The 20279-nt window shown below is 33.1% G+C and overlaps 5 protein-coding genes across 5 annotated transcripts in view; 2 read left to right on the forward strand and 3 right to left on the reverse strand.

The window, feature by feature from the left end:
- The window catches only part of LOC119828938 (3-hydroxyacyl-CoA dehydrogenase type-2-like), a 4305-nt gene extending 3191 nt beyond the window's left edge, over nucleotides 1-1114 (reverse strand). The window contains exons 1-2 of the mRNA XM_038351265.1: nucleotides 964-1114; nucleotides 705-869 (exon numbers count right to left, since the gene is read on the reverse strand). Of these exons, the coding sequence (XP_038207193.1) occupies nucleotides 705-869; nucleotides 964-972 (174 nt within the window). The 5' untranslated portion in view covers nucleotides 973-1114. The remainder of the gene's footprint in view (nucleotides 1-704; nucleotides 870-963) is intronic.
- A 239-nt stretch (nucleotides 1115-1353) lies between these two features.
- Nucleotides 1354-3847, forward strand: LOC119828982. The gene is made up of 2 exons (XM_038351326.1): nucleotides 1354-1673; nucleotides 2183-3847. The coding sequence occupies exons 1-2, from the start codon at nucleotides 1572-1574 to the stop codon at nucleotides 3290-3292; spliced, it is 1212 nt and encodes a 403-aa protein (XP_038207254.1). The 5' UTR covers nucleotides 1354-1571; the 3' UTR covers nucleotides 3293-3847.
- A 380-nt stretch (nucleotides 3848-4227) lies between these two features.
- LOC119829085 (mitochondrial import inner membrane translocase subunit Tim16) lies at nucleotides 4228-4978 on the reverse strand. The gene has a single exon (XM_038351460.1). It carries the CDS (start codon nucleotides 4862-4864, stop codon nucleotides 4484-4486), a length of 381 nt encoding a protein of 126 aa, XP_038207388.1. The 5' UTR covers nucleotides 4865-4978; the 3' UTR covers nucleotides 4228-4483.
- A 208-nt stretch (nucleotides 4979-5186) lies between these two features.
- On the forward strand, nucleotides 5187-6322 carry LOC119829081 (zinc finger CCHC domain-containing protein 10). Its single transcript, XM_038351457.1, has 3 exons — nucleotides 5187-5402; nucleotides 5480-5644; nucleotides 5838-6322. The coding sequence occupies exons 1-3, from the start codon at nucleotides 5359-5361 to the stop codon at nucleotides 6046-6048; spliced, it is 420 nt and encodes a 139-aa protein (XP_038207385.1). The 5' UTR covers nucleotides 5187-5358; the 3' UTR covers nucleotides 6049-6322.
- A 2384-nt stretch (nucleotides 6323-8706) lies between these two features.
- Nucleotides 8707-19603, reverse strand: LOC119828995 (DNA replication licensing factor Mcm2). The gene is made up of 15 exons (XM_038351341.1): nucleotides 19445-19603; nucleotides 19124-19293; nucleotides 18620-18786; nucleotides 17802-17991; nucleotides 16971-17463; nucleotides 16505-16708; nucleotides 15840-16071; nucleotides 15109-15200; nucleotides 14580-14665; nucleotides 14116-14283; nucleotides 13303-13464; nucleotides 12165-12312; nucleotides 11629-11728; nucleotides 10944-11083; nucleotides 8707-10510 (listed from the first exon to the last, which is right to left on the reverse strand). Exons 1-15 carry the CDS (start codon nucleotides 19445-19447, stop codon nucleotides 10223-10225), a joined length of 2643 nt encoding a protein of 880 aa, XP_038207269.1. The 5' UTR covers nucleotides 19448-19603; the 3' UTR covers nucleotides 8707-10222.
- Nucleotides 19604-20279: the final 676 nt, after the last annotated feature.

Here is a 20279-nt window from a genome sequence, read left to right on the forward strand (position 1 = left end):
GGTGGCAACTGAGGAGAGAGTGTTGAGAGTCCGGTGTTTCGTAGTAGGATCAAGAGAGGAAGAGGATGAAAAGTACTCTACTAAGCCTTTATATTATCTTGTAGGAATATCGGTTTAAATAGTAGTCTTTATATTATTCCAGTTGTCGACCTATCTACATACCAAATTTTATTGCAATTGGTTAAGTAGCTTTTTCATGAAAGAGCAACAAACACACACATCCTTACAAACTTTCGCGTTTATAATATTAGTAGGAAGTAGTAAGTAGGATTCACATTCAGAATAAATATGAAAAAAACTACCCCACATTATATTATGATTTTATAAAAATACTAGCTGACCAGACAAAAACTGTTCTTCCTTACATTTATCATGAAGGCGTATGAAAAATTGATGTTGGCTGATTCTCAGACTTAACCAACATGCACACAAAATTGTATAATAATCGGCCTAGCTGTTTTGGAGGAATATGGGAATGAACATGTGACACGGGAATTTTATGTATTATATTAAATTTTTCTTCACAACTTGCTTGCTCTGCTTAGCTTATCTATATATTTTACTCTAAGAAAAGTCAAATATCATGAATATTATCAAAAAATGGTAAAACCATCCTTAAGTACAATGTGATGGGAGTGACATTATCATGAAATTTAATTTTTTTACGGATAATATTAATTGGTTCTGCAATGAATACCACTTACGCAGCCCTTAGAGGCTATAACGTTTTCACCAAGAGACTTTGCAACTTCTTCTGCTCTTGTCCCTTGAATATCTAATATGACTACTTTTCCACCATTTTTAATTAAGGTCTCTACTGTAGCTTTACCAAGACCTGAAGCTCCTCCAGTAACCAAGCTGACCATACCCTTAAAGCATACAATTGTTATTGCAAATTTTTTGTCCAATATAGGTTACAGATTTGTTTACATTTTGAAACTCAAATAAACTTGCATTAAGTACCTTTAACATAGTTGCTATGAATGATTGCAACTGTTTTTTACTAGTGCCTCTTTTTTAAGATTGTATAATAAATCGTGTTTATCAGTACAATTTAATTGTTTTTAATTTCCAAATTCCAGACTCTAGTTTAAATTTTCTAGGTTAAGACGACAGCGGCGACATTGATGTATACCACATCGTCGCAAAACAAGATGAATATCGCCTACCCATTAAAATATCTAATCCCTCTCTAAACATGATTTTATTTCATTGAAATTTATTTATTAATTTATTTCGTTTTCCATAAGTAATTCCATAAAAATTAAAAACAATAACATACAAATTGTAAACCGAAGTTATCAATACGGGTTTTTTCATTTATAGTAACACTAAGTCATTTTCCGGCCCGTTTGGAAAAAATAGGAAAATGGTGAAATTTGTTTTGGTTTCGTATTCTTGATCCTATTGCACCAAATTATGAATTAAACATAAGATAAAAACGTTGAAAAACATAATTTACTTATCTTTCGCGCTTTTAGGAATACATTTAAATTAACACTGCATTGAAAATCTATCGCTATCGCCTCGTTCAACTGTGCATTAAGAATTTAAGATCGATTTTGAGTATTATGGCTCAAGTTGAACAACCTTTATTTATTCTTCCCAAGAAACGAAACGGGAAAAAGCAAAATTCAATCGCTGGTCATGTCGATCACATAATAACTGTTCAGGTAAGTTTTATCGTTGCGAAACGATTTATTTCTTTTTCATAATTTTTAAAGCGTTTGTTTCTCATTTTTAATTAGTATAATTTATTGCTATAAATGTGTGTTTTTAAAAACTAAGAAATAACAGATTTACATAACGTTTTCCGCGTATCCTATTAATATTAAAAACACGAAAGTTTATAAGTATGGATGGATATGTATGTTCCGTGTGTTTGTTACTCTTTAACTCCAAAAAAGCTTATCGTCTAATATATAAAATTCTAGTGTCACAGTTTTCGTTGCCATACTCCTCCGAAACGGCTTGACCGATTTTGATGAAATTTTTTGTGCATATCGGGTAGGTCTGAGAATCGGCCTACATCTATTTTTCATACACCTAAATGATAAGAGCAAGGCAGAACAATGTTTGCTGGGTGCAACTAGTATCTATATAAAATTTGGTACAGAGATAGATTATAGCCTCGATTATCACATAGGTATTTCGATAACAATGATATTTTTATATCGGACAGGGTGCCACTGATGTTGAAGTACCAACAAAATATAAAAACGGGTTATCACCTGTATCTGAACATGTTGCAAATGGTATAATACATTCTACTATGGAGGGCCTCAAATCCAATATGAAAATTAATTTACCCATCATCAATGATGTCCATGATGAAGATTTGAATGAAACAAATGATCAATCTAAGTCTGTTCAGAAGAATGGATACCAACCTCTAACTTTAAACAGCAGCCGGGAGATAATCGACCTATCGCCCATCTATGAAAACTCCTCAGACGCATGCTCTAGTCATGGAGACTTGCGTGAAGATAATGAATTGCAAAAGAGTTGTAAAATCCTTAATTCAGAAAACAACGAAAGTTCTTGCCCAACACCCAACAGTCTATCACAAACCTACTCGGAAAACAGTTTTGAAATGGGCAATATGACAGACAGTTTGAAAAATAGTGCAAAGAGAAAGAAAAGAGTTAACATTGTGTCTGGAATTACTGAGTCAGATAACACAGAGACTGAAGTGACTGCCTTGAGAGTGGATTCTGAAGCATCTCTTACCCCCGATTGCTCTCTATCTGAGAGCAAAGACAGCTATTTAACCATGACAGGCACAATTAAACGTGGAAAGAAGAAAGGTCAAAATGTTGATGTCAAACTCAATATTTCCAGAGAAGAACTTGAAATTATTGAAGCTTCTATTGTAGCGGACGAATTGAGCAAAATGGATGTGTCTAAATGCTCCCTCTATAATGGGCCACATATATTTCTTTTCAGTTTGGTGTGTGTTCCATTTGTAGCATGTATATCTGCTGCCTATTCATTTTATATAGGCACATTGGCATGGTATAATATTTTCTCTCAGGTCACAGAGGAATTTAGCTGCGTAAGGAAGGTGTTATTGGCACCAATCGTTATTTTGTCATATCCATTCTTGATTGTCATATTTACAATTGGACTCGGATTGTATGCAGGTATAGTACAGTTGACTTTCAGTGGTGCAAATTGGTGGAAAGATGTATGTGACTTTGAAAAGGGTTTTTATGGTTGGCTTTGTAATGTGTTAGGTATGTCTGAATGTAGTCCATATGAAGTAGTTGTTTTGTTGGACGTTAAGCCATAGACCATAAAGGGGCACTATAAACTCTCCATTTATAGCTATAGAATATGATTGATTGGTTTGGTGGATTTTTGCAAATATTTGAATACGTAACTCGCACAAACTCAGGTTATAATTTAAAAGGAAGGCATATTAATTTACTAAATTTATAAAAAAAACTGAAATGAAGCGTAGTTAATTCTGTTTTAGTAATTTCGTCATACCCTTCTATAATATAAGGGAAATTTATACAATTAGCTAATGAAACACTGCCATATTATATACTTATTAATAAATTAGAATTAAAAAAGATAGGTGTAAGTGTTTACATATCTAGTCAGCTTTTTAAATGTAGCGTTATTTGTTTAATTGATGGTTTGGAAAATTTGGGAGTGGAATAAATGGGATCAAAAACCGAAAAGACTTAATGGAGTGAATTTTTGAACGTATTTATACTTAATTTTAATGTAAGGTGTACAAAAATGTTTTAAACGGTTGATGTATTAGTTTGTAGACGGAAAGACTCAAATTCTTAACTTCCTGTTTACTATCTTCCATATTTTATTAACATACCAAATATAATTTTATCTAGTCAAGCATTTAATTGCATTATAGTTTATATTTTGTAAAAAAACTTTTATTACAAAGCTACTTATTGTTAAGTACAATTTATAATACTGATTTATATTATTTTAAAGTCAATTTTAATCAAAATGTTAAGCATACCATATCACTTTCATCGTCAAATAGGTTGTGCTTTTTATTTACTACCAAGATGAAGTTTATAACAAAATAAGTGTATTTTGCACAAATGATATGTCATATATAATATTTATTTAGCATAAACCTAAAGTTTGAGTAGGAAAGCTTCTACGCAAGATTATTGTCATTATATAATACAGATGCTTTATGCAAACAATGGTAACAGTTATATTTTAAAGTAAACAAAATAACCAATAAAGAATTAATTGCTTAGCAAATTTATTGATCTATAACATGCTTATGCATCTAAGTATGACTATCTAGTTTGTCAAAATTTGTAATACACATAACCAACATATATGTATGAAGACTGATGTATTCTAGTCACTATTGTGTCCATTTTCTACAAATAAAATATTTTACAAAACAAATTTGTTTTACTCAACAGAAAACTACAAAATATACAACTTTAAAAATTATAGCTATTCAATCACAATTCAGGTGTTGATGAGTTCATGATGGATTTGCTTGACTTTTGCTATCTTGGGTTTGCTTATCCTTCATCTCTGTATCTATTCTCTCCTTTGCTCGAACAATTTTTGATTGTAAATAAAATGAACCACCTTTAGACTTATCGTTTACGTTGAATAAGTGTTCATAGTTATTCTTGATTTTTTCTGGATCTAATTTCTCTATATTAAGAATTTGCATAGCTTCTTCTAAAGTAAGACCTGTAGATGCGTTTGCGGCAGCCCGCCTGGCGCCCTGAGGTCCACCACCAGCTCTCTTAGCTGCTTCTTGCGATGCTGCAATTTCCTGCTTCAAAGCTCGCGCAAACGCTTTGCCAACGACCTGAGCGCCGAGGACAATTATTTGAGCAATATATTTAGCCATACTTGATTAGTAAATTAAACGACGCAATATTATTTTTCATTACGGAATCATCTCAAAATTTACAAAGTTGACATTTTTCTCGATACTATTTATTTTTTGACACCTTGACAAAGTAAGGTTATGCTGCGTTCATTATTTTTTGGAAGCAAAAGTTAAACTTACATATCAGCTATAAAATCTAATATTTTTATTTAATTTCTGTTAATACAGCTTCCTCGTTTGTTTTTGTATCATAAAATTAACCTACATTCTAATATAATTAATTTAGTGAAAAGCCGTAACAATTTACAGAATTCATTATTATGTTTGTCAATCTGTCAGCTGTCAATTTCAATGATTTGTGATGCCCACGCTTGACTATTGTTGCAGTTTATTAATTTGCATCACTTGCATTTGAGAATCCAGGAAGTGCAGGACACGTTCTTGATCGCCATTCTTTACTACCTGTTAATAAGAAATTGCGTTCGGTCCACGTTGATACTTTCGTATACAAGATGACTTTGGGAACTTACAACAGACACCAAGCGGAGAAGAAACGGTATTGTTTTACAATATGTTTTAGGTTTCAATATCATTTTGCGTCCTACAGATTGATAATTATTGATTTGTCTGCAGGCAAGCAGCGCTAGCGGCCGCATTTCCTCAAGGGATACGTTGTCAAAAATGTCTTCAATATGGACATTGGAGCTACGAATGTACTGGCCAACGCAAGATTCTCGTCCGCCCTTCCCGTACGCAAGTGCTTAAGAAGAATTTAAAAGCCAAGGAAGAAAAGTGCAGGTTCGTATTTTAAATAATAACCGCCATTTTCAAACTACCCTCATTTTTTCTATAAATCTCTGAAACTTTGTGGTAATCTGGACAATTTAAATAATTTTATTTCTAACAGTATATGTAGTTATTCAATTGCATATTATTATTGCCACTTAATAATTGATATATTAATCAATGACCCTAATAATTTTTGTTTTAGTGATGGCAAATGCAAGATCCCTGCGAAAAAGAAGCGCTACTCAAACTGTGATGACTGCTCCGATGACGATTCTTCTTCATCAGGATCCTCGTCAGATAGCTCGTCCTCTGATAGTGATTCTGACAGTGGAAGCGAGTCTGACAGTGGAAGCAGCAGTGGAAGCTGTTCAGATAGCGGCAGTGGCTCGGAATCTGATTCTTCTAGTGACTAAGTATTCTTTAAGATTTTATTGAATAAGCAGCAATGTTTTTAGTTCAGATTCTATTGTCCTTGGAAGATTTCAGTTTAAGATTCTATTGTGTCTTGAAACTTTTCCTACATATCAGTAAGGGATTGTCTTTTGTAAATTCCTTTTTATACTGCTTTTTTACTATTCTATATTTAAATTTATATTCTTTTACTTTTTCTTGTTCAAAATTTAAAAATGAATACATTGCATGCTCATTGATTTGTAAAATAATGCTGGTCATTCAGAAATAGGGTAAGATTTTTATTAATTCTATTTATTTTTTCAACTCTTTTGTCTGTACTTGAATATTTTAGTTTTTGTATTGTTACCTGATTTGATGAGATTTTTTAATATTCTTGAAAATAAAAATAACATATTTGAAAAACGGATGTTGTTATTGCTATTTATGAGAATGAGAGATATATTGTAATGATGATTTAACTATATGTGATGTACTAGTATTTTGTAGAAAACATTGTATGACTTTAAATTCTGATGTCTATAATTTAACTATAAGGCACAAAATAACAATTGTTAATATTGCACTTGGGTGATATTTGACAAAATTTGGTTGTTAATAAAGTTATATTAATAATTGTGTTTTATAAGATACCTGATTGTAATATAAATGATTGTTACATCTAGAGTTAAACTCATAAATGTAATGTTATAGAGGCTTTGTAAATGTGCAAATAATTATATTTTGTTTAAAATTGATTTATTTTATAAGACTGTATGTGTAAATGTCGTAAAATAAATTTTAGTTTAATGTCATACGATTTTTAATGTGAAAATATGAATAAAATTTAAGATTTTGACAAATTCATTTTGTTTTATTATTCTCATGTTCATGGCATGAAATAAAACAAATCCATTTGCAAATGCGAAGGTTCTATATTCAAATATCTCAAATACCTCAAATACTTATTTTTCTAATAGTATAAAACTGATTTCAAATATTATTCTCTGTCATAATGTAGAAAAATTGAAATATATATTTTCGACGTGTAAATAAGCCGACACTAAGAATGCCTCTAACCGACACCAAGAATCTATATCAAGGGATTGAATATTCTATATTCGGTGTCCAGGCCGAGATAATTACAATTTGCATCATATTGCATTTTAATTACGTAACTGCGCGGCTTTACATGCGCGCAATATTATCGATTTTCTTTTAAAGACGATTCTAAAATTAAGCGTTGGAACTGTATAGAAGCAATTAGACATGAATATTTGATAAAATTGAGTGGCCAATGGAAAAACCCGGTCATTGTTCCAAAGTCAATAATTCTTCATGACAAATCTAAAATTCTAAAGTATCACAGATTATATAATTCTATACATGGTACTTATTCTTTATTTGTCGTAGCTACCTTCATCTAAATTTATAAATAACCCCTCATCTTTTCTTATCTGTTTTAATTATAAAGGAGAGTTTGTTTGAACGCGGTAAACTCGGGAACCATTGGACCGATTTAAAAAATTCTTTCACCGTTCAATATGTACGTAATCTTAATGTGCTGTAGGCTATTTAGGTATGTACCACGCGCTAAACCAGGAGGGCCTAGTAAGCAATACACATTTCCTCTTCTTAGTTATAACATTTCTATCATGAGTAGCATAAGAAAGTTATATTTGATATATATATAAAAACCAATATTGTAAATATTTTGAAAATAATACAATATGATGAATAGACGACAGCGGTGGCAAAGTGATTAGGACCTGATTCCAATCAAAGATTATAACCTGAACCCCACAGGAGGCCCGTGTGAACACACATGAGCTGATGATGATGATAAATATAGAGGTTTTCATTACATATTAGTGGAAATAGTACCTAATGCGAGTAACGAACATGCATATTTTACCGAGCTTACACAAACTTGTTTGTTCGCTTAGCTATTCGTACGAATGTGTAAACGTGGCATTAACGATCAATTTGTACCTAGCGTTTCCACCCCTAATGACCATCAACATTACTACAAATATAAATTGTTATAGCTTTAATATACATCCGTATAATCATTGTAAATACATTGAGTAACCCTTATTTCTTTAGTGCATTTTATCACAGCGTATTTTGATGAATTGTTATACTTGATATAATCTTGCATTGTCCGACCATAACGCAGAATGCGCTTAAAGTTTAGTTTCCATATAAAAAGATAAGACTTTTTTACAATTATTATGCGAAGCAGTTCCAAATCCAACAAATCTAAGAATCCTTTTAGCTTTTGTAGTTTCATAAGTGTAAAAAAATGCAATAATTTTAAGACAAACTAGATGCCTGTATTTAATGTACCTCCAATATTTTTAAATATGTGTGCGCGTTATGTCTCTAATAATTAATTCTAGGACAAACACGTAAGATTTGGCCATCGATATAATGGACCACATTCATGCTTTATTATTTATTGTCAGTCGACATTACAATTATTATAATAACAGTTAACAATGGCCCAATGAAAATATTATAATAGGACAAAAAAAATGGGGACAGAACAAAAAAATTAAACGATTTCCATCTAAATTCAATATCATTCATATTTATAAAGAACAGTGTTTTAATGTTTCTAGTCATATTCTCGCTTCCAAAAACCTTTTCATATGCGATTAGCAATAAAAAAAATATTATTTCAAAATCAATTTATTTCCATACAACATTACAAAAATACGTTCAATTATTCATTGATCAGTTACAAATTTGAACCCGCAAAATGTATAAATTCAAAACTTTGTACTTTATAAGGCACGATTCAAAGAGGTGGGAAATATTCACAGATCTTTCGATGATAAATAATCAAAGACAAAATCGCTAAATAACTATAAAATTACAATTAAATCAAATAATAACTAACCCTTAAAACTATATCTAACTACAAAACATTTATTAATACATCAAACATGATAAAATTAACACATATTTAAAAAAGGCCAAGCAACATTACGATATCGAGATATTTTTAATTTTTATACAATTTTATAAGAAAGCCCAAAAAAATAAAACATTTAATATGTTTAAATGTTAAATTTATGTGACCCAATTCATTAAACTACTTTAAAAACAAGCGTCTTGAAAAAATGATGCAATAGATCAATACTGCCGTCTCAATTATTTTAAAATATTGATTTGGCATTTGAACTTTTTAACCAAACCGATTTCAAGCTCATACCAGTATATTTACCTTATTTCGATGTGTGATGTTTACAAGACTTATTTATTTAGTAATTTTTTATAGGCGGGTAATTTTTTTTATTACTTAAATTACAATTTTGTAGATTTTAGGCACATCTTCATACAATCATGTTAAAATTATTATTATAAAGATATAAGAGAACAAAATGGGAAAAGGAGTACAATAATTCAGGGTTCACAGGAATTTATTTATACAATTAATTTATAAAATACGAGTAAGTGTTTGAATTGGTTAAAGAAATCAAATATTTGACACAATATTAAACTATTTAGGTATTATACGAACACCGGTTAATTAATCAGCAAATCATTAGGACAGTTCATCATCATTCATAATCATCATCAGCCCATATATGTTCCCACTGCTGGGACACAGTCGCCGGTTTCCTCACGATGATCTCCTTCACCGTGTTGAGCAGTCTTGTTTAAACATACGCAGATAAATTGAAAATGAGAATGTGGCTTGTCCTTGAACGCCGATTTAAGTCCGAGGACCTATATATTAGGTGATAGGACAGTTACCAGCAGCCAATGAATTTATTTTCTGTTTTCAACCAATCTCAAAAAAGGAGGAAGGTTATATTGTACGTACTTGTTATTTAACTACATTCGGAATCGGTGATATTTTTAAAAAATTACTTATTCATAAACACTTAAACGTTAATATGAATAAAAAACGTTTGAAGAATTTTTGTATGAATAGTTTACGACAAACTGACAGCTATTTATCTAAGTGTAATAAAAACGATTCACCACAAACATTTTGATCAAATCATATTTGATCAGCTTGGTCGATTATGACCTGAACCCTCATATGAGGCCTGTGACCCAGCAGTGGGAACATAGCTGAAAATGATGAAATATTTCAACAAGTTTCCACATTTTCAGAATAAAAACCGACAATTCTCGATCATAATTATGATTATACGAAAAACACTTTATTAATTAAAACCTCTATGCAGATGTAGGCACTTCTGGCAATGTGTGTACAATAACCTTCCTCTTGGCATCAAACACGAAATTATTCATTTGAAATATCCGGCTACCGTAAAACGGTTTTAAATCCGTTATATTGATCTGTCTCGCTCGCTCCAAGAGGTCTCTCTCTGATATCTCGATGGTGGACTGTGAGTAGTTGTGCAGGCCTCGCATGTAGGCTAATTGGTCTATGGTCAGCTGCCGTAGAATGTAGTAAAGCAGTTCGCTGTGATCCTTCTTATAGGAGAGATACTTCTGGAATGTCTGAAAGAATTGATTTTCATCAGTATTTTCTTTCCCATTAAATCTTTAATGAAAAAAAAAAAGTATTTTCTTTATTTGCAATAACAAACAGTGGAACAATAAGATACTATACAAGAACAATAGTCTAGAAACAAAAAAAAAAACAGTTTACCACTAAAGCAGTAAGCTAGTAGAAAAGCAGAGTAGCAAGGAAATAGACTAATAGACATGTAGAGCAATAGAGCAGTATACTAGTAGCGCAGTAGAGCAGTAGAGAAATAGACTAATAGACAGGTTGAGCAGTAGGTAAGCAGAGCAGAAGAGCAGAAGAACAGTAGAGCTGGAGAGCTATAGAGCAATAGAGCGGGAGAGTCAAAGAGCAAAATAGAGCAATAGATCTGTAGAGCTGTAGAATTGTAGAGCAGTAGACTAGTAGAGCAGTAGAGCAGCATACCTGTCGCATGGCCCGCATGACGCTGTACTTCTGCGTGTCGACGAAGCTCTCGAGCATGGTGCGGATGGCGAGGTTGACGTCATCCTCGTTGACCTGCGCGCGCAGGTGCATCCGCGCGTGCGCCTCGCTCATGCGGATCACTGCGAATCGGGAAGGACATTCGTTTAAAACAATATAAATGTGGCCAAGCCAAAAAAAACTTATGGTTTATTTATTGCTGACCTAAGGTCAATGGGAGGAAGAATCAATTCCAATTCTACAATAAGACCAATCATCAACAATTTCCAAACAAACATAAAAAGATGCTCATCTCGATCGGTTGAAAATCCACGGACTAGTCACTACTATTAAAATAAATGAAAGATTCAGATAAATTGAAAGAATTCGTTTTTGGGACGCCGAAACTCGGCCTTTAATCGATTAAATTGTTTCGAATATAAATAGAAGAATGCTTGTCACTACATTGGGCTGAGTAAATCTCTAAATAATTATATGCTACTTGGTTATTAATATAAAAAAGACACTAAAAAATAAGTATATAAAAACAGTGTCCCTTGCAGCCAAAAGCAGAACTTTAGATCATACGATTCACAAGGTAACCCTCATGTCTCGACATTATAATATCTTATCCTCATGTCTCGACATTATAATATCGTATGATAAAAAAAAATATATATTATCTCACCAGATTCAATATGTCTGACGGTGATTGGAAGACTGCCGGTGGCGAGGGACTCCTGTCGCAACTGACTATACATTTTCGCCACTTTGTCTTGGTCCATGTTCTAAAAATATTATAGGAACAAGTGAAAAACAATTATGATACAATGATGAAAAAGTTTTTATAACACCTGCAAACGCATGCATACCGAAACTATTATTAACGTTTTCTTTTGCCCATCCAGGTGTAAGGGATATATTAATTCATTACATGTATATTGCAAATCATACTTTAATTAATTGTCCATAAAATCCTATGAAATACAATAAAAATTGTGATATAAATTACAAAAGAAAAGGTAACAATAGGTTATTATTTCTAGCTAGTCAAATGTATTGTTCATTTGACACACTAGTACACAAGTAAATGATTATTAAAGAGAAGACCACAACTTTTTTGTAGTTTTCCACCAGGAATCGAATCCTGGTCAGTTTTAATCTCGCGCATAACCACTAGACCAGTCAAAATGATTAAACATGATATAAATCAAAATATATTACCTGTAATTTAGGATGTACATTCTCTCTGGCGTACACTATGTACTTCTTAAGCATATCTTGAGGCAGCGAGTTGTCGTCTTCATTATTTTCATCTAGTGTGGTCCCTTTCTGTGTGGGGTGGTGCCTTATGTGCGAGCTCACTACGAACCTGTCGATATTTGGAAATTTTAATTATTTTCACGGTAATAATAAAACAACCATACAAACACTTGTAATGTGCTCCAATGCGTACGGATGCGACATTATTAATAATTAGTTTTATACTATTAAATGCAATTTATGAAGATTTCTAATTTTTTCAATTGAAGAATATAAAAAGTAACAGTCATAATAACATCATATATATTAAACACATACACATATTAAATTATTTTGATGATTCGCATCGAAGCTATAATTGTCTTGTCTTGCCTTTCAATTGTCTGGAAGAAATGGCTTATGTCCATTAGGCTGCCAAATGTACACTGAAATCGCGTAACCTTGATTTGTCATACTTCACTGTGTACAGTGAAGTATAAATAAATAAACAACACCACCTTCTGTGGGTCGTGAAAAGGCAAGGCTATAATTTCATTCCTAACCATCTTTGAAAAATAGTGATAGAAAATAAATCCTAATATCATATTAATAAATCAGCTATGCGGGTAAAGAAAAAAAAATCGCCCCATCCATTCTTCCCTGCATATATGTATATTCAACGACCCACCAGGTCCATCGCCCGCCCGGGGACATATAAAAAAAAAACAGTAGCAGTCGTGGGAATGCCGATAGAAGTGAAAACGGAACTATTAAGTTGAGAGTAATTAAAACTATATGCAAAAATTATATGAAATTTTTTATGTTTTATTTATTAGTTACATATGATAGGTTAAACAAATCATGAACAAAATATAAATACAAAGTAGTTGAAAAAATAATTAATATACAATTATCTTAATTATACATAGTATTTATATTTACACGAATTTCAATGAATTGAAGTTGCTACTGCGCGTGCGCTAGTCTGGCTCTCCATAGCTATAGATATACTATTATCATTAGCATGTCGGTGACGCGAACCGAGGATTTTACCCTCTACCAAAACGCTCAACGCGCCTAAAGAAGTTTTCACTTCAAAAAAAATAAAAAGAAAAGGTACCTGGCCAAGTGCGCGTCCTGCATGTGGTGCGGCTCGTCGCGCACGACGCACAGCACGTCGAAGCGCGACAGCAGCGGGTCGGCGAGGTTCACGTTCTCGGAGAACGTCAGCGACGCGTCGTACCGCCCGCCGATCGGGTTCGCCGCCGCTATCACCGAGCACCTGCACGTTGGATTCACTATATAATCCTACTAATCCTACTAATCCTACTAATCCTGCTAATCCTACTAATATTATAAATCCGAAAGTTTGTAAGGATGTGTGTGTGTGTTTGTTGCTCTTTCACACAAAAGCTACTGAAACCATTGCAATGAAATTTATATAGCTGGACATCTGGAATGACACATAGGTAACTTCTTATCCCGATATTCCTACGGAATACATGGTTGCCGTTGTGTGAAATCCCGTATCCCCAAGTGGGGTATGGGGCAAATGATGTACATCTATTTCACTGATCGATTATCTTTAGGTAATTAGCTTACTGTCTCCTGCCAGACCGAGACATTTTTTTTTTGTTCGTCCTCACCGGGAATTGAACCCAGGACCGAGGAGTTCTATTCTACGCTCACGCGTTAACCACCGTACCAAGAAAGCGGTCAAATTGCCGTTTAAGCCAATAAATACTGTTTTATTACATTTATGATTAATAGGATATCTTAATATGTCTTTCTTTAATAGGATGTATCTTACATTTCTTTCCCTTGTTTGCATGTAATTTTTCATGTGGCAATAGTCCAATTTTATAGTAGTATATAGGAAAGCTAGTTTTCTATATAATATCTCCCGCCTATAAATTTATTGTAACACACTTACCTAGCATGTAACGAGGTCACAATACCAGCCTTAGATATGGATATAGACTGCTGTTCCATCGCTTCATGTATGGAGGTTCTGTCTTGGTCATTCATTTTGTCGAACTCGTCTATGAGACACACTCCGCGGTCCGCTAGTACTAACGCGCCGGCTTCTAATGTCCAATCTCTGTCAATTATTAGGTTATTCATTGATTTATTTGGACATCCAGATATATAAATAATGAATTTAATGGAAATTCCAGAATCTCATAGATTTATTTAAATAAAATATACTTTTCTAGATTGTGTGAATTCTGAACATGGGATGTCTGGGATTTAACATTGGAGGGTACAACCTCATAGTTATTGGTTAGTTCTGCAGTGACAAACCCAAAAACATACAATTGAATTGAGAATGTCCTCCTCCTTTTTTTGAGGTCGGTTAATATTATTCTAATTGCGTAATGTTCATTACAAAGTTACCTTGTAGTGGGGTTCTTCCTCACATAGGCAGTTAGACCGACAGCACTGGCGCCTTGTCCGGTAGTGAATATTGCTCTCGGTGCTATCTGAAAAAATATTTCAAAATTATACATTAACCCTAACTACTCACATTATAAATGAGAAAATGTTCGTCGGTCTTTCATCCGCGTCGCAACGGAGAGATTTTTGATGTCTCTTTTGGCTGTAGTTAGATGGGATGATAGAGTGAGAAATTTTAGCGAGGTGAATAATACCCATGAGAATGTCCATTGACTACGCGAGCGAAGCCGCGGGCGGATGGTTGTTAGTAAATAATTTATATACTGATATGGTAAAGACTATCGAATGTATTAAAGCGTGTTCCCTCCATGTATTTCATAGATACCAAGTGTATGGTGTGTCATTGTCTTAGCATCTTTATGATTTAATAGATATAATAGATATAGTAAGAGTTAAATAGATATAAGAAGGGAATTTTTATCACATGAATTATATACATAATATAGTGATAGCAGTAAAACAAACTAACCTTTTCTGTGTATTTAAGGAACTGTGACTTGGCTGTCCCTGGATCTCCACATATAAGCACATTTATATCACCTCGCACTTTATGTTTATCACCTAAAAAAAATAATATTTAATAAAACTCTTATTTTATATTTAAAAAGGGCGGAATATTATATCTTATCTTATCTTATATCTTTAAACGAGCAATTCTTGTATATATATATATATTTATATAATTGGAATCTCGGAATTGGCTCCAACGATTTTCATGAAATTTAGTATATAGGGGGTTTCGGGGGCGATAAGTCGATCTAGCTAGGAATCTTTTTTAGAAAATGTCATATTCGTGTTTTATTCGTGTTTTATCGATTTAAACTTACTTTTTTAACAAATAGGGGGCGTTTGAGTAGTCCCAATTTATTATGACTCTTCCTGACATCTATTGGCGAATAATAATACTATAAATGCGAAAGTTTGTGAGGATGGATGCATATGTATGTGTGCGTCTGTTACTCTATCACGCAAAAACTACTGAACCGATTGCAATGAAATTTGCTTCGTAGATAGCTGGACCACTGAAATAACATATAGGCACTTTTTATACCGATCTTCCTACGGGATATGGACTTCCGCGATTTCAACCGCGGGTCACAGCTAGTCAATAGTAACTAACTACCAGCAATTATTTCCATTAACTACAAAGTTTTTTCTATTGAACATGAGATTAAATAAAGTATTAAGAATTGTTTTTACCTGGATTCTTAGGTTCACCACCAAACAAGGCCAACGCCAAACCCCTTTTGATATAATCATGTCCATATATAGACGGAGCAATACTCTGAACAATTCTCTCTCCAATTTGTGGATCCTTTGATAACTTTATTATATTCGCTACATCTTCATCTGTTAACGACTCAACAATGTGCTTACAATCTTTAACAACTATGTAATTTGCTATTATCACAGTCGCAAATACTGGAAAACCCTATATGAGAAGGAATCAAATTAAAAACCACTAAATGTAAAAAATACATACTAAACTGGCATATTACAATTTTAGTACAAGTTTAAATATTTCTTAATTATAGACGATAGAGAATTACTAAGTATTATGATTTTAAATGGGATTTTTCAATCTAAATCTTATTTAAAATAATAAAAGATTCACAAAATTAAATCATTTTAAATTTTGATGATCCCTCTCATTTGACATGTGTGTTAGTACTATTTATAAAAACTATTTATTATTATTACTTTACTATTTATTATTATATGAACTTATAACTCAGGTTCCATTAAGTATACATATATGTTTTTCTCTTAATTCCATAACATATTCTGAAGACTGAAGAAACTTGTGAGGATTTTTCTCTGATTACTAAACTTGTATTGTCAATAGCTTTAGCTAACAAACTCACCTGTTCTGTGTTCAACGAGCCATCATAATTATTAGTATATATTCCTGTTAGGTCCACCTCATCACCAGGCTTGCATCTATCACATAAATCAGCTAACAGGATGCAATCTTTGCTTCTAGGAATCCGGCCAGCGGGGATCCTGCCAGGGGACTCTTGTATTGTCACCTTTTGGTAGTTGCGGTATACTGTTTGTTCCATGTTTACCTAGAAAAGTTATAAGTATACTTTTGAAAGTAGAGTACTATATAAATTCCTATGAAAATTTAAAATTAAAAAAAAAAAAAAATTAAAAACACATTTACTATGTTTCCTTAAAATTAATTTTGTTAAAGTAATAAATATATATGAAGATAGAAGGAGGCATTTGCCACCTACAAAACTTACATGGAAAATTGTAGTTAAAGAACAATGTACAAAATAAGGATGTGACATATGATGGGTAATAGATAAATTTGTATCTACTCACCATAAATGGTCCAGCACTTTGACACTCCGGACAAGACCCTGGTTTCACTTCTGAATTCTGAGATTGAACAAATGGCCCCAAAATATATCCACATCTGTTACAATCATATTTAACAACTGACAATTGTGGCAGCACACCAGTAGTGGATGTTATAACACCCACAGTCCTAACCAACTGGTTCAAATGAAGCTTCCGGAATGTTCTTAACTCTTCTATGAGTGGCAAATCGGAAATCCGCACATGAATCTCTGACGTCACGCGTTCGTAGCTTGGGAATATCTGTAGTACGATTTCTTTGGCCACTTCATCGAATATCTGTAGCATTTGAAAAGGAGCTTCCGGAAGGAAGTAGGCTAGAACTTGTTCCCTTCGAGCGAGGACATCAAATTCCACATGAAATGATGCTTGATTGTGTTCGCACATACGACGTATGCGGTCTTTGTATACGTATTGTTCTTTACTATTTGTGTATGTGCGTAGGAAGTTCTTGAATCTGAAATATGGCCCAACAGTTATGTTTTGTGAATCAATGAGAAATGAAAAACACTACCAAGGCAAAACTTAAAGCTAATTGGCACAAAAAATTAAGATAATGATACACACTGATGTATTCCATAATCAATCTAAGCACTATTCATAAAATATAGTTGTAACATGTAACATAATTAAAAATTCAATGTCTGTGTTATCTTAAGTGTGTTTTATATAATTTTCCCATACCAATCTACTTGTCACATAGTATTCAGAACACAAGAACTCCTTAAAATTGGACTTTTATCAATATATACACAAAATTTTTCAAATGAAAGCTACACATAATGTATTACACACCTATTAGCAATTTCAGTCCTAGGTCCCAACATTGACACCCACTCCTTGGTTGTATAACCCTTGGTGTCTTCCAAGTTTTCAATACTCTCTATACCTTCTTCTACCTGCTCTTCTGTACCCGTAGCGGCTTTTTCCGCTGCTCTCCGACGTTTTGCACGAGGTGCATCACCACTCTCTTCATCTGATTCATCTAGAACAGCAAATGGAAAAAATTAAAGCTAAAAGCAAAATTAAAAAAAAAAGCATAAACGTGATTGAGTACATTTGCTTGTAATATATTATAAAATGAGTTATTGTATATAATTATAATATGATAAATACTGCCAAGTAAAAAGTATAAATACTTTATTAGGATAAAGTTGTATAATGTGTCTGTCATGGAATCTAAATTTACTCAGCCCTTCAGTTTTGGAGTCCCATTTCGTAAAAGACTAGGCTTTTAACTGAATTTCACTGTTAGCAGTATCATACACACAGGAATTATTGGACACCTTAATGGTATTATGTGTTTGACTAACATGTAGCTATAAATTTAACTCAACAGATTTTTATGATTTATTAATTATAAATAAATTATTTTTGAATTTATAGGCACATCACCACTGCTTAAAACGGTGAAGGAAAACATAGTGAGGAAACCTGCATGTCCAAGATTCAAAAAAGTTCAATGACATCTGACATCTGCTGACCCGCACTTGGCCAGCATGGTGGATTATGGCCTGAACCCTCATAGGAGGCCTATGTCCCAGCAGTGGGAATGTATGGGCTAATGATGACGATAATTATTTTTGCATATGTAGAATATCAAGCTCTCTTACCATATAACAGTCCCCTATCATCTCTCCTCATTCTGCCTTCATCTCTGTCCCTCCGCTGTAGTTCTCGTTCAGCCGCCATGCGATCATCAATTGACATGTTATCATAGTCTTCGTCATCCAGGTCCTCAGCATCGTACCGATCCAACGCTGGCATTGGACGATAATCACTATAGAGAAAAAATATGTTTGAAAAATATATCAGTATGGGTAAGGCATTTACCCATACACATTACACAATAGAATCTAATGGTTAAGAAGATCAAGACATATTTCTAAGATAAGATAAATAAAACAATTTATCTTTTTATTTGATGTAAGTGTAAGAACACTTACTAACTGCCCTTAGAAATTTAATTGGTTAAAAGAGAACGTACATAACATATTTAAATTATTTACTTAATTTGCTGAAAGATCATATGAATTGTATTTTGAACTTTTACAACTTATCTGTTTGGGTATTTATGTTTACTCTATACATACATGGCATTATCATATTATACTCACGCTTCCATATTATCATTGAACAATTCTTCTCCATCCTCTTCCTCTTCATCAGCGGGATTATCACCAAGTATAGCACCTTCATCTTCAAACATTTCATACTCCCTAGCCGGCGATGTCATACGCGATCTGGCTCCATCTCTGTCTGACGGAGTATCAGGAATTGGGGAACTCTAAACACACAAACAACAAATGAAACTACATTAACATGCTAAATCGTCACTTAATCACACCATAAAAGAAAAACCTTCATATAAAAGCACATAATTTTTTTTTGGTTAGTTTCGCATTCCGTTAGTACAAATGGCCAAATATATAACGAACCATTTTAACCCGATTTGTCTTGTGATGACGCTTCAAATTTAAATTCACAAAACAACAATGTTTTTGCGTATGCAAGCTATTTATTTAAAATTATTGTTTTCTTGCAATTAGCTCGCTCACAAACTTTCTGTTACTTTTGACAATTGGTCAAAATGCGCGCGAATTTACTATAATACAGATAAAATGTATAGATACAAATTGCAGACTAAGGACGGCAACCTGCGACGTGTCGAAAGAATCTAGATAGGTACCTATTTTAGATACTTTGCTCGATTAATTCCTTATCAGGAAACACTGTCAATTATTATTGTAATAACATAGGGTGTGTTTTATTTATTTCCAAAGTCTACGGATTGAGCCTGGCTAGGAGTATGGATTTTTCTAAAATCTTTTAAATATGGGAAGCGTAACACAGCAGCATGCTGCTATTTCACGCTGATCTTTTGTGGGGGTATTGTACCGTCTACGATGCGAGCTGGTCCAATTCGTTCCGAAGCGTACTCGACCCACATACTCAAATACATCAACTTACCGGCAAGCAAACCGATATTGCCTATCAGTTCAAAATTGTTACGTCAGGTCTTCGCGAGTTGAATCATATAAAAAGTTGTAATAAAGTTCTTATTATATGCATGTTTATAAACCATCCTCAGTGCTAATAGTTTTTCTTTTCTTATCAATTAATTGTGAGATAAAAAAAAAAACATTTTTTTATTTGTTCCTCAAACTTATCATATGATAATGCATATTTTGTCAGTTTTCCTGTATATTCATTTTTTTTCATGCATGTTTTAAGCTTTGTGTTTTGCTTATAATAATTCCTTACAAGGTATAC

This window comes from Zerene cesonia, chromosome 9 (assembly GCF_012273895.1).
Source record: "Zerene cesonia ecotype Mississippi chromosome 9, Zerene_cesonia_1.1, whole genome shotgun sequence".
Lineage (NCBI taxonomy): Eukaryota > Metazoa > Arthropoda > Insecta > Lepidoptera > Pieridae > Zerene > Zerene cesonia.